Source organism: Archocentrus centrarchus, chromosome 12 (assembly GCF_007364275.1).
Source record: "Archocentrus centrarchus isolate MPI-CPG fArcCen1 chromosome 12, fArcCen1, whole genome shotgun sequence".
Taxonomy (NCBI): domain Eukaryota; kingdom Metazoa; phylum Chordata; class Actinopteri; order Cichliformes; family Cichlidae; genus Archocentrus; species Archocentrus centrarchus.
In genome coordinates, this window is record NC_044357.1 from 15,447,552 (window position 1) to 15,473,438 (window position 25,887).

The following is a 25,887-nucleotide window of genomic DNA, read 5'->3' on the forward strand; positions in this document are numbered from 1 at the left end:
ACAATGAAGCAACATATGCAGGGTGTCTCCCTGTTATCTGGATTCACTTATCCCATCATCAGCAGTCAGGATAAGCTGGTTATCAACTCGCTAAGTTAACCCAGGATTTCCCCTGCATATTCACATGTAACGGGTGGTGTTGGCAACATATGACCAATCACAAATACGGATGTGTGTACTGGCAGCAGATCTTACAAAGATAAAATTATATTAGAATTGTAAGATGTTAAACACTGAATACAAACTGAAAGCAGAACAGCTGCTGCAGACAAAGCAGCAGGCAGTTTATGAGCAGAAAAACACTGCATAGTAGTTTATTCAACGCTCTGCATGAATGTGTGAATGCTTTCAGTGTTTTGGACAGTGATACTGGAAAGTATCTACTATAATAACTATCTACTTTTTGAAGGCTGAAAGGAAAGCCAGCAGAAATGCTATGCAGCTTTATCAATATCACAGCTGTAAGTCAGGGGAGGATCTGATGGATTGTAATCAAGTATTTCATTAAATTGGAGTTTTAGTTTATACTTCCAGCCACAGCTGAGTGTAAAGTATGTATGTATGTAAAAATAAGAAAATATCCCAGCATTGGTTACATGGAGATATAGTGAAATAAGAAGTGAACCACTTAGTACAGAAAAACCCAGTGTTCACCAAAAACTTACCTGTTAAGACAAAAATCACACACACACACACACACACACACACACACACAGTAAGTCAAGCAGAAACATCAGGGGTACATCAAATTGAAAAAATTTTATTTTAATAAAAAAGTGAAACTAAAGCAATAAACTGCAAGTATGAGATTGCAAACAATGCAAATATGCAACTTATGAAATCCAAGGGGAAAACAAATCAAAAAAAAAAAAACACTATACAATGAAACAGTGTTAATGTAGCTGGAGCAGTTATCGTCTCTTCTGGAAGATGTTTCCTCTTCCCATTCCACCACGACCCCGTCCTCTTGCAGCCACTGGAAAAGAGAAAACAGCACATTTTAAGTCTTTAAATGTAGTGTCTCACTGATCAGGTGAAGCTATGCTTCAGAAATCCACTAACTGTTCAGTACAGGATTCAGAGAAGTGCAGACAAGTCTACTTTTCTATCCTTGATACCCAGTTGGCCAAATATTGGGCCCATCTTAAAAAGGATGTGAATACACAAATCGAACAACACTGAAACATTTCAATCCGTGCTTGTGACAAAACCCACACTTGTAACAGGACTGCAGTTATTACACAAGAAATGAAGCAAAATCTAAAGAAAGCATTTATCTCACGCATTAACAGGACAAGGACACTCAATGCATGCAGTGATTTTAAACCACCATCACTTGCTCCAGTCGTTGAACATATTGACAGTTGTATCAATTCACATCAATTCCAGCTTTTCACCCACCTTGTGCTTTAAGAATAGCTGCCTTGCCCCTTCCTGCACCAGATCCCTGGTTCTTGTTCTTCATACTCTTCAACATAGGAGCATTTTTTAACATATCAGGTAAAATGAGAAAGCGGATTTTGCTCCCACGGATGTAGACTTGCTCCAGCTGTGCCACGCGGCCATCCCGATAAGTCACTGTGATATTAGACATCTGTAAAGGACAGAAAATTAAAATGCTGTCATAAAACTTGAGTGTTTTCATGCAATAAAATTAAAAAAAAAAAAAAAAAATGCTAATGTGAAATTAAACCTAAACTACAGATAAACTTTACATAGACAGCCAAAACAGAGCACCCAAAATAGTGCACAAGTCTGCTGCTTTGTTTTTTAATACCCTACATCTGATCTAGGACTGCATTTTAGTTTATTGCCTTTTATTAATACAGGAAATTAGTCAGCAGAGCTTGGTCTGCAGTACTTGAGGATGAGCACCATTCGCTGTTTGAAACAGGTTGAGAACTTGGAAACCTTTAATTATAGGTCAAACACCACAACTATACATGTGAGGTCAATGTTGGTCCCAAAATGTCATAGTGACAAAATCCGAAATTCCAATCTGAAAATTCAATACTTTGAACAGCAGGAGGATCAGGAAATTTTGATGCGAGTAATGCAATTCCACATCTTCCACAGAAGATACAGTGCAATTTATCTGCATTTACCTTGAGAAATAAAACAAAAACTAAACAAAACACATTCTAATAATCAAGCAGTCTATTATGCGCCATCTGTTAAATACTCAAATTAACAAAACAGAAGAAAAAAAAAAAAAAAAAAAAAATACATTCGACAGTCTGGTTGCTTACACCCCTAAGAAGTCTGGAAATCAAGCTACAGGGAAGAGCACCATCCAAACTTCCTATTTTTTCTTTATTACAAACTGACCTGGCAGTTCATGTTGTCCTCCGCCTCAATCAGCTTGCCTCTGTACACCTCTCCAGTGTTGGTCTCGCATGTCACAATGTGACCCTCTGCCTCATGCAGGACCTTGATTGGAACGCCAATGGACATTTTTCAAGCGTGTTCCTAGAAAACAGTAAAAACAAAGTTACAATGTGCAGATCCATACTAGCCCAACAGGCTGACAGCTACTGCAAACCCACTCTCTACAAACACAAGTCACATTTAAAATATACTCAGGGACAAAGTTTGGTTTATTCTGAGCCGTTTCCATCAAAGATACGTACGTCATTCTCAATACTTTATTTACTCAAGTACCGTCTATATAATGTCACTATATAATGTCACTGAGCCAACATTTTACTGTTTAAAGCATTGCAGGGAGCATTATATATATATATATATATATATATATATATATATATATATATATATATATATATATATATATATCAACCAGTGAATCTCAGGAAGATACGATGAGCAAGCTAGTTAATTTTTGGTCAAGAGAACCAATTTAACAGTCAAAGCATGATTGAATCTTAGCTGAGTTAGCATTCATTAGCGAGCTAGGCTAATGTACAATAAGAAGTCCTAGATCCGTACAATAGTCTACTCTAATTAATGCCACGTGCAACAAACAAAACCATTCACCCATCCATTTAATTCCGCTTATCCTTAACAGACACATCTGACTCTATTTCAGTAAAAATTTGGAGTTCGGCAAATAGACGGAGCCATGTTGACTCCAGAATGAACGCGCTTGATTCATACGCACAAGAAATAACCAATGGCGCCAATGAAGACGTAATAACAACATAGTATTAGCCGGGTTAACTGTTTCTCTTTTTGTTACCTGGACTCCGGCTTGAAAGCAAGTTTGTTGTTGTTTCTTCCTTAGATAGTGCAACGTGCGCCAGACGATCTCCCCTGCCTTTTGAGCCTTTTTTCCGCCTACCCACAATGCACCGACGGTTCAGTCGAATGCTTCCTGCGGCGCTCGGCAGTGCATTGTGGGTTCTGTATTTTTATGGCTTTTACTGGTTTACCAACTATCTGGAAATGGTGACAACGCTCTAAGGAGCGAGAGGGCGGGGAGTCCTACTCAGCAGGAGCATTCCCAGGATCTTTTAAATAGATCATCATGGTCTGTCATTGATGGCATTTACTTATCTATTTACTTATTCAGTAAATTTGAAATATTTTTAATTGTTTTTTGATATCTGTGATTGTTTGTTGTATAAGGTGAAGGAACTACTTGCTTTTTATGTTTTTCCCCAGGTATTTAGTTGACTGTGTGCAGATTAATGGCTGAATGATTTACATTGTTTTTATCTGTGAATGAGGATATGAATAAAGAATAAAAAATGGGGGAATATTAGTCTGTCAGCCAACTAAAATCATCAGCTATGTATGCATAACCATCCTGGTAAACCAATAACCCACATATGCTAACATTCAGTACCCCTCATAAGTTTGGGGTCACTTCTTCTCTTGTATTTGAAGAAAATTATTTGTTTTCAATTCTAATAGCATAAATTTGAGCAGAAGAGTTGTGATTTATTAATAATAGTCAACCATCAACAGTGAGAAGGTAATTTTTGGAGGCTGACCTTCTAGGCAAAGTTGCAAAGAAAAAGTTGTATCAGAGACTGACAAAACAAAAATAATTCAAATGGGCAAAAATGGGTGGGGAAAAGTGACATGGACTGACAAAGCTAAGTTTGCGGTGTTTTGACTAAAAAGAAGCACTAAAAAGAGTTCTTGATGCCATCTTTCAAACATATGAGAAGAAAGAGTGCTTAGGTGGAAGCAGTAAATTTCTGCTTGTTTACTTTTATTTATAAAAGATAACACAACCCTTTTGCATGCCAGTGTAAAGCAAGAGTAATTCATGGCAGGGGTACACTGGACTGTTTTCCAAATCATCAGCACACAATGGCCTCTTATCTTTTTTTTTTATTATCTTTTCCAGATATGACTCAGATATGAAGTATCCACAAGCAAATTATTTTTATAACACTTATCTCATGTTTATCAAAACATCATGATGCAAAAAATCATTAAAATGAAATAGGTTAATCAATTTTAAGTCCCCCCTTGACATGATTACAATGTGTAATAAAAGACTGGTATGCATAGTTTTTGAATAAACACACAGTACAAGTTAGATACATACCCATATTCCTGTAGACCTGTCTCTGGGATTGCTTTAAAGCACATAAAAGCTGGCTAATGTAGGTCTTTGCCACAGTGGAAGAGCTTTTTAATGAGGGAAGAGAAAGCATTACAGGATAATAAAAGACACCATCAAATGAACCGTCATTTGATTTCCATTGCATTAGGCTTATTGACTGGCGTCAGCGCCAGGCTACTCTGTAAACACTTCTTACAGACTAATCTGTGGTCATGTGTGTGCACTTTACCTACACATGTCCTTGTTATTTCATGGTGTTATGCATGCAAGCCTTACTCTGAAAGTATCTACAATACACGCATATGAGGTGACATCTGTACAGGCAAACAAGCTCTTTGTTTTGGCTGATAACTGGCCTGTATGTCTGTTCTTTTGTGTCATATGTCACAAGCTGTTGAACTAACAGTGGACATGTGTTGCACTGGCACAGGTCAAATGACCGATCAAGAAAGCAGGAACAAATGTTCTGTAGCTATCCAGTACACGAAATGGTGCACACATTTTGTGGGTGTGTGTGTGTATGCGCGCTTTCTAAAACAATATCTTTTGTTTTGAGAAAGAGCGCTTCCTGGATTCAACCTACTTCTATTTGAGAGATATTTATAGGCTCAAATATTTTAAAAAAAGCTCCAGGGCACTCCCTTTTCAAAATAAAATTAAAATGCCTTTATTTTCACAAGGTATGCTTAAATAAAAAAAAAAAAATCAAAAAAAATCAAATGCGTTTCGGCACACAGGCCATCATTAGGGAATAAAACAGAGTCCACTGACACACTGAATCATTTCTAGTGGTATTCCACTAATAGAGGCCTTCCACATGCGGTGTTCCACCAGTATCAAGCTTCCACCTAGGGGTGGGTGGAATATTCCACTAGTAAAGCTTCACCAATAGGAGAGGTCTTCAAACCATGGGCAGGTGAAAAAGCCTAAAAAAGTAGCTCAACACCAATCACAAACATTCCCCTAAATTCACCTCAAATCAGATGAGAACACATAGCAGCATAAAACATAAATGACAGAAAATGCAAAGGTACATAAAGGTTAGAATAAAGAAGTAAAATTTAAGTCCTCATGTAAGGCAGGATATTTAGGGGCCTGTAATTTATAAATCCAAAAAGATTCCCTTTGGTTAAGACTCATTTGTCTGTCACCTCTTCGTATTGTGGTCAGTTCTTTGATTTTCTCCAGCTGTCAGAGTGTGTGGTAATGAATTAATCACAACTTCCAGCTCATAACAGAAGAACTTCAGTGTATGTTTCATCTATGGCAATATGGAAATTGTAATAAAGTAAAACAATAAAACCGTTATTAGTTCAGTTTAGTGTTACAGCACAAAAAGCCCATGAAACTGTGACATATTTAAAGATTTTTTTTAATTTTTCATGGGGTGCAAACAACAAATGATGACCCCAAAATTTGGCCTGTTGCAGCATAAAAAAATACAGCAATAGAATTTCAAAGTTTCTTAAAATACATAGCGAGACACTGCACATTACAAGTAGTATTTTTCTTTTCAACATTAAAGTGCACATTAAAAAAAAAACACAGCAAACTGAAAAAAAGTCAATTTCAAAACATTTTTAAAAACAGATTTGCTGTTGAGGTTGATTTGCTGAAATTTCACTAATCCTTTGTGTTGTCATGTTTGTGTGACATTCTGCGTGTTTTGATAGAAATATATAAAAATACCTGAATGTCTTTGTCATGAGGTTTCTGTGATTTTTGTCAAGTGGGAACAGTCATTCTGTTTTAGAGAAAGTGCCTGAACATTTACAAAAGTAATGCAGCTTCCCCTGTCTTTCAACTCCAAAGCATCTGTTGCTCCTCCCAGGTGTGTGGCTGACTCTACTGCTTCCTGTGCAGAAGATGCCATGCTATCTGGCTCATGCTGCACTTCTGACATGATGCCAGTTGTTATTTGGTGTCCATTGGGAATATTGCTGCTTGCTATGGCATCTGAACTCTCATGAAAACCATTTGATGTCATTTGATCAACACTGGATTCTAGAACATAATTATTTACCACTGTGCCACATGATAAATCCTCTTTACTAGTACGGGAAGAGGTCCACATGATACTAGTGTTCCCTACACCCCTGCCATCAGCACTTTCAACCCCAAACAAACGGCCATCATTCTTCCCCAGGATGTGCTGGTAGAGAATCTTGCGAAAGGTATGTCTAAACTCTCGAAGGCGGTAGGCATAGATCAAGGGATTCACCACAGAGTTGGCATGGGAGAGAATGATTGCAATGTTCATCACCCAGATGTGTGGGCGCTCACAGCCATGGCACATGTGGTTGACGCAATTGATGATATGCAGAGGAAGCCAGCACAAAGCAAACAAACCAACGATGATAGCCAGTGATTTTGCAGCGTGCACTTCCTTCTGCAGAATCGAGCGAGACGAGCTGGAAGATGGAGGTTTCTGTCCAGGAGCAGGTGTGTGTGCAACTTTGAGGCTCATCAGTCGGAGTTGTCGCCGAGCTGCCATGAAGATATTTACGTAGATGACCAACATCATTACCAGGGGCACCAGCACGAAGCCAAAAAAATTGAAATAGACCATGTAGTCAAGGGGAACCACTCCCTCAAACAAACAATGGGTCATTCCTTGAGGGCAGCCCTTGCTTTTGACGGCAGTGGCGGTGGAATTCCAACCTGTGCACACAAAGGCAACACTGATTTATTGTCAGTTTTTTATTTATTTTTTTTAACAATCTCACTCAAAAACAAAATTATTGCTTCTTGGTTCAGTTCAGTTGTCCTCAACAATCTCACAGCATTTTTCATGTTTCACAGCATTTTTGAAAGACATTGTGTGAACTGGCAAAATGTATCTCCCACCTGTGTTCCAGCCAAACATCGGTATCAGGCCGATGCCCACTGAAAGAACCCAGCACAGTGCTATGATGCCCTTTGCCCTGTGCCCTGTCACCAGACTGTTATACCTGAATGTATGAGCATAACACAGAAATACATTATGCGGCCAGTTGCTTTATCCAGACTTTTAGTGGTAGTGTTCCCCTGAGACAAAATCAATATCTGGCAGTTTAAATGAAGAGAAAATGATTTGTGCATTGAAGCCTAAACACTTTATTCATTTAATAAGTGAAAGGATTTCAATTGTCACACCTTAAAATGCACTTGCAGTAATCTGATTATCTCTCCAGTGCTGTTGCCCATTTACAGCTATGGTAATTAAAGACACAGCACATATCAAGCATTCAAAAATGTGAAATTCCTTAAACAATAAATATGTTGATGTATTAGTGCATCAAATATTTTTGTACAATGGTCCTTCTTTTCATGTTATGACAGTGGTAGACACTGGGCGATACAGTCTGATTACATTACATGACACTACAAATAGTTGTTGTTGTAAAGGACATTTCTGCTTGGGTCACGTGAGAATATCTAAGAATTGCAGTGAAATTAAAAACAATAATATGGTGGACTTTCATGTCAAATAATCGTGATACTAACGGGGGTAAAATATTTTCAGCTGTAATCCTCAACCTCAACCATGCAAACTTAATGAGAGACTGGACTGAAAATGGGTGAAAAAGCAGGAAATTTCCTGGAGAGATTACATCTTTTGGCTGGCCTGGGAGTGCCTACGTGTTATGCATGATCCAGAGAAAGTGGCTACAGTGAGGGAGGTCTGGGCTTCTCTGTTTAGGCTGCTGCCCCTACTGCACTGGACAAGCGGTACAAGATGGATGGATGGATGGATGGATGGATGGATGAAAGTTGGCTCATGACTTTAGCACAGTACTGTGCTGTAAGACTGTAAATCTTCATCTGCACAACTTATGCTGACAAATGAATGCAGAAACTTGATTATGGTACTAGAACAAAAAAATCAACATGAATAGTGTTCCAGCAGCACTCACTGACTTAAATTTCTGTGTTTTTGAATGAAATCTTGCATGGGAGAGTTGGTAGCACTAGGCTTTATAAAGCCTCCCAATAATTAGATGATTAGTGGCTCTCTTAGGTGCTAGGGTTGTGGGACATAAACCACAATCAAGCTGTTATGCAACTGCTTATGCAAATGCATCACCTGCTTCGGATTATGGGCCCGTGGTGTGTCAAAATACGTGTTGCACAAACAATGAACTTTGTTTTAAGCTTCAAAATAAACGAGCCACTAAAAGGAAATACTATTTGAATGCTGTTAATTTGCATGAAGGCATCAAAGCATCAAAGCTTTAAGCAGACTGAATGAGTTCAACTTTGGTAACATTAACTATGATGGTGTAGTCATGTCTGTCCATAGCTGGCTAAATTAGCTTTCAGTGAAAAGGATCTCTCTATAATTCAAATGTCCTTTGCTACATCACCGCAGTACTTCACATATGAGCGTGGAAGAGCGTGTAAAAGCTGTAGCTGGAATGTGTGATATCGCAGCTGAAGTTCTCTTTTTTCTCTCACCTGAGTGGATTTTTGATTGCGATGTAGCGGTCCACAGCGATAGCCAGCAGACTAAAGATGGAGCTCTGAGTGAGCACGAGGACGAAGCAAGCGATGAAAAGGCAGCCGTAGAAATTTGCACAGAAACCGGTACTGAAAATATCAGAGATTCAAAAAGGCCAATTATCACAACAACCCCCCAAAAATAACAATACATTGTGACAAATCTTGTAGTAAAAATTGACACAAAATTTGCTTCATTTCCAAACTGAATAACAAAGAAATATTACCTAATAGCGATAGCGAAGGGAATTGCCAGCAGTCCCACAGCAATATCAGCGACTGCCAGTGAAACCACAAAGAAGTTGGTGATGCTCTGTAGGTTGGAGTTGAGGCAGACAGACCAGCAGACCAGGACGTTCCCAGCCACAGCCAGACAAGCAATCACCAGCTCCAGGCCAATATAGACCAGCTGATTATTCAGCATGGTTGTTTTTTCCACTTTTTTGCTTTCTTTGTGCTGTCATCCCACACACTCAGTGGCTTGACATGTTTTTAGACAAAATACATGCTTGCCAAACCACATGGTACAACTTAAGAACAGTGCGATTGTGTCACAGGAGGACAGCCAAGGCAGGAAGTTCCCACCGCAAACCAACGCACTTTGATGCCTTCTTGTACCTTTTACTGTCACCACCACTACGTCAGTCTATCTTCCTCTTTCTTTTTTCTTTTTTTTAAAAATCTCTGTTCTGTTGTGTAAACTTGGTCACAGATGGCAGTAGGATGTCAAGGAAGGCACAGGAGTGAATTTTGTCCAGTGGTTGCAAGATTAAGAGCAGTGTTCTGGAGAGAGAGAAAGAGAGAGAACACAGTATCTGTGTAAAAACAGACTGTAGACTATACACACATACAGGTTTTGGAAAAAAAAAAAAAAAAGCCATCTATCTCTAGAAGATAGATGGCATTTAACTGTACAGGGCCAAAGCAGACAGCCCAACAGAGGTTCTTTTGTTTTAGGAAATGTTTCTCAAAACCCTTCCACGTATTTATCATTCCCACCACTAGCACAGCTTCCTACAAAGTCACTGATAATGCACAGAGTAAGCCAGCCATAAATTTTAACGCAATTGTACTATTGCTGGAAATTTTTTGATGTATTTCTTCTTCTCTGCACTGCCAGTAAATTAAGTTTATTAAAGGCACACAAACTCTGATAACACTAAAAAGTGGGGCATGTATCCAGTTTGCTGAGTGAAACCACAGGGTAGTGAACAAACAGGTCATGCCAGGGTTGCATTTATTCTAGTTATTCTTCTTTCTCCCCAGCAGTAGAAAGAATATTTCCACAACTACTGGTGGAAGTTTGTGTGGAAACCTGCTTGGATATTTAGTGAAGTCCAACACCACTGGGATTATTCTGTTGAACCTTTTGTTTATTCTATTTGTCAAGCATTAAAACATCATGGGTAGAGTGAAGCAGGACTGGTACAACCCAACCAAGCTTAGTCATTTCCTGAATAAGTTTATAAAAAGACTGATAATACTCATGCCTGGAGACCACAAGCCTAATTTTGCATAAAGACTACAGACAGGGGGGGAACCACCTAGCCGGACTCTATCAATTTCAAAAATATACCTAACGTGTTTAAAAACTCCTTATTAAACTGGTTTATTTTATTTCACTAATTCATGCACAAAGGGATATGAAATGAAAAGTGAGCTGATTTTACTGTGAGCTTTTCTCTGCCAAAGGATAATGAGGATTGCAGAGAACTGAATAAAATATGTGAGATTTTTAACCCTTGGTGCCCACATTCCTGGGACATGTTTGAATTATTTGTGTGTGTGTGTGTGTGTGTGTGTGTGTGTGTGTGTGGGTGTGTGTGTGTGTGTGTGGGTGTGTGTGTGTGATTTCAATGTGAAACCCAAACCACCTAGTACATGGCTCATATTTTATTAACTGAGCTGCAATTTAGATAGAGGTGTGGTTGCCTGTCTGTACAAGAAGTAAATATAAGTGAAAAAAAATTGTAGTGATGTTCAAACAAAGACAAAAACCTGTTAACAACAAAACAGTCTACATTAGTGAAAAGCTGGAGAGCCAAAGCAAATTGTAGCCTCATTTTCCTGTTCTTAGCTGACAGGAGTGGCACTCGGTGTGGTCTTCTGCCGCTGTAGCCCATCTGTTTCAAGATTCAACGTGTTGTGCATTCATAGATGGTCTTCTGTATACCTTGGTTGTAACAAGTGGTTATTCGAGTCCATTCAGCTCAATGCAGTCTGGCCATTCTTCTCGAACATCAAGAGGCATTTTCACCCAGAGAAAATTCACTCATTGGATTTTTTTCTGTCTCTGAATGTGGCATGGTTGTTAGTGCCAGATGGACTGATCTGAGTCTTTCAGAAACTGCTGATCTACGGGGATTTTCATTCGCAACCATCTTTAGGGTTTACAGAGAATGGTCAAAGTCACTTAAATCACCTTTCTTCCTCATTCTGATGCTGGGTTTGAAATCAGCAAGTCGCCTAGACTGTGTCTACATGCTTAAATGTACGGGGTTGCTGCCATGTGATTGGCTGATTAGATATTTGCATTAACATCCTGTTTAAGAGATGTACCAAACAAAGTGGCCTATAAGAGTAAGTGCTCTGATTCAGCCAAATGCACGGAAAAAAGACAACAATGCTAATCATAAAAAGCATAACACTTCTGAACATAAAGTCCAAGCAGCCAAAGAGCTTTCTACCTGATCTAAGTTACAGTGCTTTGAAAAAAACATTCGCCCCTTTCTGATTTCTTACTTTTTGTATATTTGTCACACTTACATGTTTCAGATCATCAAACCAATTTTAATATCAAAGATAATCCAAGTAAAACGCAAATACAAAATGCAGTTTTTAAATGATGATTTACTTTAAAAACCGTATTATCCAAACCTAACTGGCCCAATGTGAAAAAAGTAATGACCCCTTTATAAATCCTGCATGACTACATCAAGTAGACTAAAAGATCTCAAGATGCAACACGTCATGCCGCAATCTAAAGAAACTGCTGAGAAACAAAGTCACTAGCGTCATTTCTCTGGAAAGGTTACAAAGTCATTTCTAAGGCTTTGGGACTCCAGAGAACCACATTAAGAGCCAATATCCACAAATAGAGAAAACGTGGAACAGTGGTGAACCTTTCCAGGAGAGCCCAGCCTACAAAGATTACTGCAAGAGTATGTTCACGACTCATCCAGGAGGTCTCAAGAGAACCCAGAACAACATCTATAGGACTGCAGGCCTCACTTGCCTCAATTAAGGTCAGCGCTTATGATAACAGTAATAAAGAGACTGTGCAAAAATGGCATCCATAGGAGACTTCCAAGGAGAAGACCACTGCTGACCAAAAAGAACACAAAGGCTCGTCTCAAATTTGCCCAAAAAAAAAAAACATTCTGATGATCCCCAATGTGAAAGACTCATTGCCAGTTATCGCAAATGCTTCATTGCAGTTCTTGCTGCCAAGTGTGGCCCAACCAGTTATTAGTTTTAAGGGTCATTTTACTTTTTTACAGTACATGGGAAAGGGAAGTTTGGTTCGCTTTTTTCCTGTAATAAATTAAATCATAATTTAAAAACTGCATTTTGTATTTACTTAGATTATCTTTGTCCAATACTAAAATTTGTTCAATGATCTGAAATATATAAGTGTGACAAATGAGGAAGGGGACAAACACTTTTTCACAGCACTGTATGCTGAGGTGTATTCCACTTTCTAAAGACCGCACTGATAGCAGAGAGAGCAGGGCGGCTCTCAACAAAGGGTGAGGGCGGCTAAACGGACGCCTGCGACAGAATCAGTAGGAAACCCAAAGCATGCGATGATGTCAAGGAGTCAAAGACCTGAGGCAGTTATTAACTGGAAGAGATTTTCAACTATATACTTATTTTGAACCCCTAGTTTTTGGGCACCTTGTGTTTGTGACACGACATGGTCTGTTCTGCGTCTATTTAGCCATAATTTAATTGAACATCCAATCATCAAAAAAGCATTAAACTCAGCTACTGCTCTTCTCACTCTTTCATTGGTCATTCAGTAATCATATCTATCACATCTAACATATCTACAGTGCCCGAAAGACAAACATAAACACACCTTTGCTTCTCTTTTTCAGACTGGCATAGAAAATTGGGGAAGCTGACCCTTACTGGGTCATTTTCACCCTATTAAAATGAGAATATTACTGTCATAAAAGCACTTTATGTCACTTATCTGGCTTATGGAACTGTTGGTTAACATTTTCCTTTAATACTATGAGGATTAACTGACTTCATTAAATGTTTATTAATCATAAACTCAGCTAAGTCATGTCTTAGAGTTAATTTTAGATGATCTTAAGCCGTTAATCTCTTGTATGCTCCCAGGCAGAATAGACTAAAAGTCATATCATCACCCTCTTAAAATAATGGCCTCATAAGTCTTTTTTTTTTTCAGATTTTTCAGAAAAGACAAAAAAAAAACTGAACCAAACACTGAAAATATGCTGATTTAGGCAAAAATAAAACTTTTGTTAAAAAAATGACTTAAGCCATTACTCTATGAGGGTGAAAATATGATACTATGGTTGATTCTTTAACCCTGTTAGAGAGATTCAGCAACAGTTTCTCAATATTGACCCCCTGCATTAAACGCCAGACTTCCTCTTTAGCCTTCCCAGTGGGCTGACTTGATTATGAATGAGTTTATAAAAAGACTAATAATAAATAATAATAAAGACTGATAATACTAATGCCTTGGGGCCACAAGCCGAATTTTGCATAAAGACTAGAGACGGGGGGAACCACCTAGCCCAGTTCTGTCCAAGTTCAAAAATATGCCTAATATGTTGTTGGAACTTATTACATGTCTTCTCATTCTACCCTATCAGAGCTTTGATTTGACCAAATCATTTTTTTTAAATTTCCAAAGCACATTGATTTGAGCACGGCACTTAAAATGTATTCTGTATTTGTAGATCTTGTTGCCGACTGCTGAATCTGTGCCATCAATTAATGAATGCTCAGTTTGATGCTTTCTTTTCAGTTCAGAAAGAGGAACTTTATCTATCTGGGCCCTGTTCCTGGACTGATTGTGCAATGAGAAAGCCTAAAGACTGATGTCTGGGATAAACGATCTTGCCTGGAAAAAGGACAAGTAGACTTTCAATATTTTTATTACTTTGCGTCAGTTGCAGATGTTTGTTTTTTTATATATATATGTTTGCAAAAGCATTTTTTGTGAACTCATAATGGTATTTGTGCAAGACGCTCTCCCCTTCCATTCCCTTCCCTTTTAGTCTTTTATGTTAATAATAATCCTTGTTTGATTATTTTTATTGACCTTATCTTTGTTATGCCAAAACTATGCTGACAGAACAGTGGAAGTTCCTGAGTACAATGAAAATAAAATCAATATAACCCAATATAACCCACTTCCTGCAAAGGTGTAATGTGTAGATTTAAGATAGGATTCGGCTGAAACTGAATACGTGAAACTGAAACAGGACACGCTTTTGGTGCTTCAAATCAGCATAGGTGCACGATTGCTCAACAGTGTCCCTTTATTGATGTTAAACAAATCTATTAGTACTAATGCTCCTAAGGAATGGACTGTTAAATACAAAATGATTAAGTTAACTGACTGATACAAGTCTTTATGTATAAAGCAGGAATGCACAAATACATCAGGTGGACACTGGTACTGGTTTGTGGATGATACTGGCCAAACTAGGATGACATTTACGATCAGTGTGAGTTATCTCCTGTTTCACATCAGTTCTGTACTGCCAAAATGTGACATGATGGAGAGCTTAAACACATAACAGTTCATAGAGTATTTCTTTTTTTCCCCATAATGCAAAGGGGGAACAAGTGGTAAATGGACTAGTAGGTACAGAGCACTTTTCTGCTTTCTTACTACAAGCCTCATTCACACACATTCCTATAAACACCCTTTTCTGTGCCTAAGCACTTTTAACCTAAAATTCACATCAATAGATGCACCAGGGACAACCCCTGTATCTTGCCCAAGAATACTTTGACATGCAGACTAGAGGAGCTGGGGATCACTGCATCCTTTCAATACTGAGCTATATTTAGTGAATCTGTTTTACATATATAATGCATTTTCCATACTATACTTAAAATAAGTTGCAGTATCCTGTGTGGGGCAGGTAATCCATAGGTATTATCACTTGTACCATATGCTCTGTAGATACGCTCTTATAGTTCTTTTAAGTCACATTACCTCTGCCAGCAAAAAAATATGAAGAGGAGAGAAATAACAGCTTTTTGTTTTCCTTAAAGATATTTCACATTCATGGATGTTTGTGTACAATTTCACATGTACATTGCCTACTCTGTTGGCCACATAGAGCATTAATCGCACCAGGCAGTACTCTGGACCAAAGTCCAACTTTTCGTCTTTTTTTCTGATACTGAAGCTTTCTCAGAGGCCAAAGGAATTTAAAAACCAGGCGCTGTCCACTAGATTTAGAAAACTGAAGTAACAGACTTCATGAGGCTGCAACAGTTTCTGAACCTGCAAAACCTTCAAAGTTATGTTGAAAAAACTAAACTTGACTTAGTTTAAAGGCTATGACATAAGCTATTATCAGTATGGTTTATATATAAACCATACTGATGGTATATATACACACACACACACATAGCAGCTTGGAGGAAGTGATAAGAAAATACACATCCTCCTGGAGAGGATCTGTCAGTGTCCTGCCAATCAGTTCAAGTTCAGCTCCCCCAGTCAAAGGAAAACAAAATTAAACTCAGTACTAAAAGAAAAAGAAAAAGAAAAGGTTGTGTTACTGCCGGCAAGAGCACTGTGTGTATAAAAAATGAGGGAAGAACTGATCTGACAACATACTGGGAATTCCTGACAGGAAAACGGAGCGGTAAACATTATGCAAACCAGCCTAAAAACGTGAAAGCCTTGTAATATAATATTTGCCCCGTGATCGAAAAATACTTACTATCCATGTGCGAAACGAGATGCAGTGAATATGCTGCTAACCTTTTAATAGCAAGTTTACTACTTAGTGAGTACGTTACGAATTAATATTTTCTTTTAACTTCAGCTATGCTAAAAAGTCTTTTATTTTCAGTAAAACGTCAAACTGCAACAGTCACACTTTGAATGATTACAGAGTAATCAATAACTGAAGTGTGTCAGACACTGATGTAGCCTGAATGCGCGTTTACCCCATTTATTAAACATATTGGGGAAACACCTGCTCATCTACGAACTTACTGAAGAATTTATGCCTGAGCGGAAAGAAAGCCATCAGTCCTTCATTTCTTACCTTATTTTTGGAGTGGAAAAAAAAAGAGCCTTTTCCTCCACGTGTTGAGATGTTCACTCTTCTGGCTTGGAGTAAATTATAAATTGAATGCGCTGAAAATTTGAATATGACGAAACAAACTAAATCAAAAAGTAACCCACAGATAAGGCTCTGCTTACGTTTGAAAGGAGAAGTTTGAAGGTGAGTACCAGCTCGACGCAACAGGAAAACCCTCACCCGCAGCCTCGGCGCGCCTCTCGTGTGTGTGTGAGCTGGTATTATTGCTCAAGTTGTCCTGACAGAAACACGCTTCTGGGACCCGCCTCCTTTTGAGAGCGAAGCCAAACCCGCTAATACAAACCTTTAGATTTTCGAGTAAAGACTGGACTCAGGTTAAAGTTAATAAAGTGTTATGTAGAGAGTTAAAAAAAAAGTGTTGTTGGTGCTATAGAAACACGGTTGTGTGTGTGTGTGTGTGTGTGGGGGGGGGGGGGGGGGGGGGGGGGGGGGCACCCATCATAGAAATAGCCCATCTTTTCTCTTTTTCTTTTTCAAGAGAACTCAATAAAAAAAAAAAATACACAGGCTACTACTTACATATCATTAAAAACAGCCATAACATCTCTACTGGGCTCACTAATTGGTTTATTTAGTCTAAATTAGCGTGTTTGTGGAGTACACAGTCAAATAGGACCATAAACTGAGAATACCCTTAATGGTTACGTGCTGAAATGCACTGCAGATGGGCACAGTAGCATACTAATGTTGTGTATTCGTGGAGTGCTACCACAGTGTACTGCATATTATCTGTCTTATGACTGCAATATGTAAAATACAGTACCAAAGGATGCTGTATATAAAAATGTCAGGCTTATGGCATCCTTTGTGTCATTTGACGTTTTATTATATCTGTGGTTAGGGCATTAGATATTAGCTCTGGCTCCAGCCTCTAATAAATAATGCATTGTATTATTTCTGAGAAATGGTCCCTAAACGTTGACTTCTGAACCCAGACATTTTTAGTAAAAAGCCAGTCTCACAAACCCCCAAATCCGTGTAATTCATATGCACGATGAAGTGTATACAGTACTACGCAGAGTAAAAAAAAGACTACAGTTAAGCAAACTAGTATTCTACTTAAATATATCAAATGGGAAGTACTGTGTAATGGTGGGGAAAAAAAACCACCTGGTTTTTTTTAGAAGTGAAAATGGGGAAGAGGTCATCTCTAACCATCAAACTGCAATTCGGGATTTTATTTTATATGGTGCACAGCAAAAAAATAAATAAATAACTGCATGGTTCAGAAAAACCTTAAAAAAAAAATTTCAGTGAACAAAATTTGTCGCTGCATTTAAGTTCAACTGAACAGCGACCTCCACAGCCAGTACAAAGGTGCCAAAAACTGTAATTCCCCTAATGACCGCTAGAGGCTGGCTCTAAAAGTGAGTCAATCCCCACAGACACAATACCCAAGTAAACGGTACTGAAAAAACATGTAGAGCTTGTTACAATTTTAGCATATATAATTTATTTATATTTTTATATAATAAAAAATATAAATATAAAAATATATAATTTTTTCCCTTTAATAACCACTTTATTGTTACTGATTTTTTTTTTCTTTTAGCCTTTTTGGATATTGATCACGTTTAAACTTAGGGAAATGGGCATATGGGCATAAGATTTGGGAGCAAGATAGGGTGGCATCCGTGTAACTTCCTCTCAGGTGAGGTCTTACAGGCTTAAAAAAAAAAAAGGAATAATTTTGTTTAGATACATGAGATTTTATTTAGCTTTTTGTGTACAAACAGGCTGCAAATGCCTTCCAAACATGTTTGCCCTCAGAATACAATATTCTTTTTTTTTTTCTTTAATTTCTTTTTACAGTTCTACAAGCAGAACATTGAATATTTAACAGGAGCAAGAGTCAAAAGTTGAGGAATAAAAAAAGTGTTGTTGGTCACGAGTCTCATCCTCACCTTTACATCGTTATATGCTCGATGAAACAAAACAAGAATACTTTTTGAAGGTTAAAGAAGCCTAATTTAATGGCAGCATGTTGTTGACGAAGTGGCAGCAGAGGGTCATTGTGTTATGAAAATGCTGTGAGAAATAGCATGTACAATAAATGCAAAAGATTTGAAATTTTCATATAGAAGAATATGTACTATATGATCAGCCTACTCCACAGAAAAAAATAAACCATTTTTGGGGGGGGGCTGAGACTGAGGTTGTGGGGGGAACTGTATTATGGAGGGTACATGCAGTTACAGTGACAATCAACAGACCAAAACAATGCAGATTTAATAATAGCAATATAAGATTTTTTTCTCCTCTACCACATACTGTACTGACAGTTTGGATTTTCAAAGAGACTAGAGATGTACCGGCTCAATCCTTAACAATCAGCGGACGCCACAATAAATAAAAGAGAAACCAGATTATGCATACTCTAGTATTATACACATTATACAACTCTATGGAAAAGTAGGAGGAGTTTGAGTTACAGGAACTCACAGAATCTACCATTTAAATTAAGAAGAACCTGCACTTCCTATTCAGTTATCTAAATCAGATAGCTAGACAATCACAGTGGCCAGTCTGTTGTTCAACACAAATAACTAAATATGAACTGACATTGCAGGAACTGAAGGTTGAAAGATGATTACAGTTCTATATATTAGGGGAAAACAGAGAAAAACCGTTATAACTTTAAGACTTAGATTTTCCCAAAGAAAGCACACCAAATAAAGACAGTTTTGCAACATTAATTTAGCTTTAGATGGCAATATCTTAAATAAATAGATCCAGCAGACCGTCCTATAGCAAACTGTGGGAAAGCATAAATAAATATAAAAATGCTGGCGATAACATTTAAGGAGATAAAACACGGACATGGGGGAGAGATTGATCCATTGTCCCAATAAGACCAACTTTAGCAGTTTTTTTTTTTAAAATACTTTGAGGATCACAGTCAGATGAAGGTGGCAGGTAGAATAGGCATGGAGCTGAGAGTATGAGCTAAGACCATGCTTAAGTTTAAGGTCCTGTCTTAGCCTTCAGTGAGATGAAAGATGTGTGGCTGTCCTCAGCAAAGGCAACAGGAGAATGAATGTTTTCACAGTCAGCATTAACACTGACATTCAGAGGCCCACGGGCGCTAAACAAAAGCGTAAGTGTCGAGGCACGATAGGGTAGAGTAGAACAGGCAATTAGGACTTGCTATAAAGGTAACATGTGAACAAATGAGTGATGGGTTCATTCTGTCCCTCACAACCTACACGAGTGCAGGGAACAAAAAAGTCTTTGAGGCGCTGCAGGGACAAAGTGAGAGCAAATGTGACATTTAGAGGGATCGTCTGTATTCGAATGCAAGAACTGTGTTACCGTCATAATTTGCTTATGTGTGCTTTTCCACTGTATCTTCTATCGTGGCCACAAGCACACACATACCCTTATCAGATCCATTTAACTGATTCATTGGTTTTACAGCCAGTCATGATATCAAACCTTAAATTGGCTCTAAAAAGGAAAAGCAGTCAAAAAAGAAGACAGACCTTCATGAACTACATCCCACATCATAGACACAAAACAGCAATAACAGGACCACACTGGAATAAAATTAACAAAACATGCCTGCATGTTAAATCAGTCGTACAGAAAAAAGGTATTTAAAAAAAAAAATAATAATTTTAAGAGCTCGTCTCTAACATGGCCAGTGAGTTTTGGACAAATAATCAGGCGGACATTTTGCTATACGTGTGCAAGCAAATGAATATTCCTTCATTTAAGACAAAAGATATGCTGTTCATTGGACATAAATGCAGAGTGCTCAGGTCACTTGAATGGTAATACAGTAGTTCTAACATTGCATTAGTGCACTTCTGCAGCCACAGATTAAATGGTACAAAAGGAGGCAATGCCATATGTGTATGAGTTTGTATCATGACATTGCATAACGTCTACACTAGACAGGCGACCTGTGGATGGGAGACGTTCTGCTGAGGAGCACCTAGCAGTCAAAGAGCTTCAGCCTTTTCCACAGCAGCATACAGTATGGACTACAAAGTGTGTGTTACCTCCATAATAATAATAATAATAATGAATAAGTGAAAGAACAGCTGAGCAGTTTCTATTAGAACAAGGCTAAATCTTGCTTGCTTACTGCAAGACTTGAAATCAAGGCTAAAACCTACCACTTTCTTACACAGAAACAAAAGTTCACATAGAAAAACAAACCAATTTCTGCACGACGCCCCCCAAAATAAATTACAGTAACAGCAACAATGGTTATACTGTTAACCGAAAAGAAAAATACAACTTTAAGATTATGTACATGTACGTTATCTGTAAATACAACTGCTTCCTTTTTTACTAACAAAAATCAACAAAAAAGAAAAAAAAATCTTCATTTGGCAAGACGTCCTATGTTACAATACGAAGGACATTTCGTCAGCAGAGATATGAACACAGACAATTCCTATGTTAGAAAATATATTGCTTCCTGCGCATTTAAGCTGAAGACTACTTTGAGACACAACACAAACAGAGGAAACTTGCGTCTGTGGTTGGAAATACTGCAGGCAGTCAGACTGCAGTGTATTACAAGCCACTGGGTTCACTTCATCAAGCCGTAGTGTTTGACTCCAACTGGGGTTTGTTTACGTTGTAAACACTTTAACAGAGAGGTGTTCGCTTCCTGTGACACAGAAAAAAAAAAAAAAGCCAGAGTTGTGGCTGCGCCAGTTCAATCGGAGTACAAATGTCTGCACTTGTTTGAAAGAATGCACTGAGATTATGTAAGACATACTTAGGATTTTCCTAAACTGGACATGTAGCAATGTTTGAGATGGAGAAACACACTTTGCAAGAGTCTTTCCTGTGATTTTTCAAAACAAAGACGTATAGAGAACAATGCCCAGATGTGCATGGAGATTCTGATTTGTTGGCTAACCAATTCTAGCAAACTCAAGGATCGTGACTCGATCTTTGTGGTTTTGTTCATTCCGACTTCTCAACTTATGAACCACAACTGTAAAAAAGCTGTAAAGGTTCAGCACTGAGACCGACAAAAACCAAGGTGTGGAGATGCACCAACATGGAATCATACTAATTATCAGGTAATGAGAAATAGGAATGGCAAAGACCTCAAATACTCTGAACTTAAGAGACCCAGTGGTGCCCTCTTGTGTTTAAGATTTACAGGCATGACCAGAGACAATCCTTCCCAGCTGCAAAAGCTGAATGGAGTACAGTCAGTCACATTTTAAAAAAAAAACATACTACAGTAGGCTCACTCTGAGCCAGTGTCCGTCTCTTTTTCACACCTTCTTGGTCAGAGTCAGTGTTAGCTCTATACTTCAGTGGAGAAGAGGATGCTCTGTCGTTTACTGTCTGGGGTGGGAATCGTCTCCAGTTGGAGGAAATACAGCAACACCTGGACCTGTATTGAGAAAGATTTTAAAACATGAGCACATTAACAATGATGTTTTGACTATTATAATAATAAGCCAAGCACCTTTACAGAAAATTCAAAGATGATATGGCAGAGGGAACAGACTGAAGACAAACTGTCTTGCTTACCTGTGCCATAACTTCCAGGGACCAGCTGTCCCCCATGCTGATGGGCTGTGTAGGGTTAGCAGGGATCTTGCTGTCCTTCTCAGCGGGCCTAAGCAAAGTCGGCCCGAACACTGTTGCCAGATTATGGAGAGACATCTTGTTGATACTTTCCTTTTCTGCCACCCTGAGGAGAGGAACAGTTGAATAGATCAGTAATAAAGATGTTAATGTGCAGGGATGGAGATGGAATCTTCTGAGTGCTGGAGTGATTGATCTTGGACTACAGAAGTGGCCAGTTTTTGGACTAAATGATTTATGATAACCAAACAAAAATGTCAAAAAATACTGAAAACGTTTTGACTCTATGAAGAGATTGAATGCAAAACTGATAAATCCCCGGTTCCATACAGTACAAAAATCAGGCTGTTTTCAGTTGTAATGCTCACATAATTTTGAAAATCAACAAAGTAAACAGAAAACATTTTGCTGCAGCTGAATGCAATTAAAACAGCACTGACTGCCTAATAGTTTAAAAGCTACATCGATAAAGTAATCCACCAAGGTAAATACTGCACACTACCATTTTGAAGCTGTACATAATGAGGTCATAATGCAATAAATCCTTTTAAGTTTAAAACAATATTAACATTTAGATAATGTTCTGGGCACAAAAATGAATGAAAATCCACCTGAAAACACATGCCTGTGAGTGACTGCCACCAAACGCGCTTCTTGAATTTAGTTTGTTTTTCTTTGTGTGTGTGTGCATGCATGTGTGTGTTAGTGCATGCACAGTTGTGTTGACTTGTTATATATGTCTGTGTGTACCTCTTTAAGTGATCCAAAAGAAAAAGGAATGTGACCAGGTTGGGTTCTGGCAGCGACAGTAGCAAGTTCAACATACAGCTCTCTTTGGCCACGCTATCCGACAGGGCTGCACAGAAGGGAACAGAAAGACACAGCTGCTTATAACATTGTTTCACATATCCTGTAAATAAAGATACTCATTAGTTAAAGCTGCTATATGGTACAGAGTTTAAACTATGTGTGTGTGGAAAACCTCAAAGCCAGTGTCTTACTGATGCCGCCGGCAAAATTGGGATAGAGCTCATCAGTAAAGAGCGGCTCTGGCAGCTCTCTGAAGTACAGCTTTAAGGTCCCAGCGATGGCATTGACGTCCATCTCACTCATCATAACTGACACGTCTTTGTGATCTGCAGGAGAGACGAGAGCAGCCTGAAAATGGGAGGTTTGCGACGGCGAGACTGGGAAGCACCTCGGCACAAACAGCAGATGCCATGCCTCCTAACTGTTCGTATCTAATCAGAAGTACAAATACAGCCAATTACTAGCTAATACATGAACTGATTCTGTATCATTAAATGTCTTATTGCCACAAAACTCTGTCATACAGTAATCAGGGTCACCTGATCAACGGGGACAGAAAGTGTTAATGATGCACAATAAACCTGGTTTCTTTTGGCATCCCCACCTTTAAGTTTTATTATATCAGAAGGGAATGTAAAGCCAATATTATACACTAATTACTTTTTAAAATGCAGAATGATTCTCAAAGTAAATTACATTGTACTCAATGTACAAAACTACATTGATTTTGACAGAATAATATATTGTTAAGAACGCAACAATATTCAGATTCACCATGCATTATGTTTTTGTTTAATACATTTAATTTGAAATACATGCTGCAAAAAGAATTTTTAAAATTCTGTCAGTCTAAATATGTAAATTCAACATTCATTCTATCACAAAGTTTTGGTTTACTGCACTTCTCAGAAGGTTTTGTGTATTTTCTGGTTTATACTTTTACATGCTTACAAATCAGACAAGGGTTTAAAAACCTAACACACGTGTAACCTGTGCAAAATCTCTTAGGTGTATGAATGACAGTGATCCTTACTGGTGTCAAAGGCAGTCTTCAAGGCCTGAATGTCAGTGGCCACTCCTGACACTCTGTAGATGCCCACCTCCTCCATGCCCCTTCTTTCAATCTCCTCTAGGCACTGCCGGACAATGTAGGGCACCTTGGAGCGCTCCCGTCTGGACGAGGACAAAACAAACACAAACAGATGTCTGAGGGTTTGAAATGACATTTGGTACCAATATATACAATATATACATATGCAGTATACAGTGCCATGTGTCTGACTGACACATGGCACTGTATACTGCATATGTATATAGTGCCATGTGTCTGACTGACTTCAGTCATTTCCTGGCCTATTCTCTAAGACGTGGAAGAGAATCAACCACAGTTCAGGATAAGAGTTAGACACTTGGCAATTTGCATATAGGATAATACTAATACTAATAATAATAAGTGTTATTTCTGATTAGAAAGTAATGGTTTGTCTTCTAAAATGACCCACATTACACAATAATCCATTCAACTGGTCTGCTACAAAAATACGGAGAGTTCTTTAACATTTGTGCCCATCAAAGAACATTACAACATGGGAAAAACCACGAGCTATAATGTGTGCTAAAAAGCTCAGCACACATTAAAATAATCCAGAAATGACCCCTGTGAATATAATAACAGCAAACCAACAAAAGCAAGAAGTTTCACAGTGCTGGTGGACAAATGATCACTATTTATTTATTCACTCACTTGGTCACTGTGGAGATCTTAACTCCAAACACACCCATAGGTTTCTCTGAGGGCATCCTCTTTAGGCTGAACTCTCTGCTGGTGAACTTCATGGATAGTTTAATCTCAATCTGATAAGAAATAGAACATTAAAACAAAGTTAAAACAGCTTTATACAATCTGAAACCCATCTGCCTTCTATGATCCCAGGAAATACTCTTATTTAAACCAGATGTAGACTTAACAGAGAAATAAATTGTTCCACATCCTGAACAAATTGTTTAGAATATCTTTCATTAATGCATACTATTATAATCTGAATGTAAACCTAAATTACTGTAGAGCTTCCAGTGAGTGTAATACAGGAATAAAAATATCTTTATTTTACATGGTGAACTCACCCCATTCATAGGAATAACTGTTCTCTGCCAGTCTTTGCCTTGGAGAGTCTGCGGGTCAAGCTGAGTGAAGGAAATAATAATAAAATATAAATAGGTGTTTCCTTAGTTTCTGTCACAAATATACTGTGATAATGAGGAATACTCATCGATCATAAAAAAAGTGTCAAATAATTAGGCAGCATAAATGAAAGTAACCCCTGTAAGTCAAAAGCTCTGACTTTTTTCAACTGTTGGATGATCTCAGGGATATATATATATATATATATATATATATATATTTTTTTTTTTTTTGCAATTTGAAGTACAATTTTACTATTTTGTTATGATACACTGCAGCTTTATGAATTATTGATGTTTATTTACCTTATTATGATCAACCTAAAAAGTCAAAGTTATCTTTAAATAAATACAGCTGTCCTACTTACTGTGCTGCTCTGTCATGTCAGAAAAGCAGAGCACAAAGTAATAATTGCATCAGCTGTCTTACTCTGCTGTAGCAGAACGTTTTGAAATGTGATTTCCTGATACACTACACCCTTTACCATATTTTTAGAAACACGATAAACGAGCATAATTTATTCAGAGGTACTATCTTCACACACAAATACACTCAGATCTGAAGAGCCCTGCCATCTGGAGCAATAAAGGCTGAGTGCAAACAAACACAACTTACACAATGCAACAAACACACTGATACACAGTATATGTATGTTGGGTGTGTTTACCAAGTATAACCTCCATCTGGTTGGCTGCAAAGCTGGATCATGTTTCTCACAACTGAATCAATCTGAAGAGATTGGAGTGCTCTTTGGTTTGAGCCATTTATCTATAAAGAATTACATTCCACTAAAAAACAACAAAGCCATGAGGGCTAGTCTTCTTCCTTTCCTAAAAGCTTTCAGCCAACAGACACGATGTTATCTTTTATGACTTTTAGTGGCTTGAAGGTTGTTTGGCAACGTAGAATTTTCCAATAAATCAGCGATCTGTACAACTGAACGATAATAAAAACCGTAATGAAGCCAGCAATGC

At 38.1% G+C, this 25,887-nt stretch overlaps 3 protein-coding genes across 3 annotated transcripts in view; all 3 read right to left on the minus strand.

Annotated features, from left to right (window-relative positions):
• Positions 1-740: 740 nt before the first annotated feature.
• Positions 741-3,336, minus strand: snrpd3l (small nuclear ribonucleoprotein D3 polypeptide, like). Its single transcript, XM_030743374.1, has 4 exons — positions 3,200-3,336; positions 2,329-2,469; positions 1,402-1,594; positions 741-976 (listed from the first exon to the last, which is right to left on the minus strand). The coding sequence occupies exons 2-4, from the start codon at positions 2,452-2,454 to the stop codon at positions 912-914; spliced, it is 384 nt and encodes a 127-aa protein (XP_030599234.1). The 5' UTR covers positions 2,455-2,469; positions 3,200-3,336; the 3' UTR covers positions 741-911.
• Positions 3,337-5,274: 1,938 nt separating this feature from the next.
• adora2ab (adenosine A2a receptor b) lies at positions 5,275-16,532 on the minus strand. The gene is made up of 6 exons (XM_030743373.1): positions 16,458-16,532; positions 16,300-16,364; positions 9,247-9,802; positions 8,978-9,109; positions 7,388-7,491; positions 5,275-7,201 (listed from the first exon to the last, which is right to left on the minus strand). Exons 3-6 carry the CDS (start codon positions 9,441-9,443, stop codon positions 6,243-6,245), a joined length of 1,392 nt encoding a protein of 463 aa, XP_030599233.1. The 5' UTR covers positions 9,444-9,802; positions 16,300-16,364; positions 16,458-16,532; the 3' UTR covers positions 5,275-6,242.
• Positions 16,533-18,061: 1,529 nt separating this feature from the next.
• bcr (BCR activator of RhoGEF and GTPase) overlaps positions 18,062-25,887 on the minus strand; it is a 94,455-nt gene continuing 86,629 nt past the window's right edge. The window contains exons 17-23 of the mRNA XM_030742519.1: positions 24,856-24,915; positions 24,476-24,585; positions 23,765-23,904; positions 22,923-23,057; positions 22,672-22,777; positions 21,865-22,027; positions 18,062-21,724 (exon numbers count right to left, since the gene is read on the minus strand). Of these exons, the coding sequence (XP_030598379.1) occupies positions 21,635-21,724; positions 21,865-22,027; positions 22,672-22,777; positions 22,923-23,057; positions 23,765-23,904; positions 24,476-24,585; positions 24,856-24,915 (804 nt within the window). The 3' untranslated portion in view covers positions 18,062-21,634. The remainder of the gene's footprint in view (positions 21,725-21,864; positions 22,028-22,671; positions 22,778-22,922; positions 23,058-23,764; positions 23,905-24,475; positions 24,586-24,855; positions 24,916-25,887) is intronic.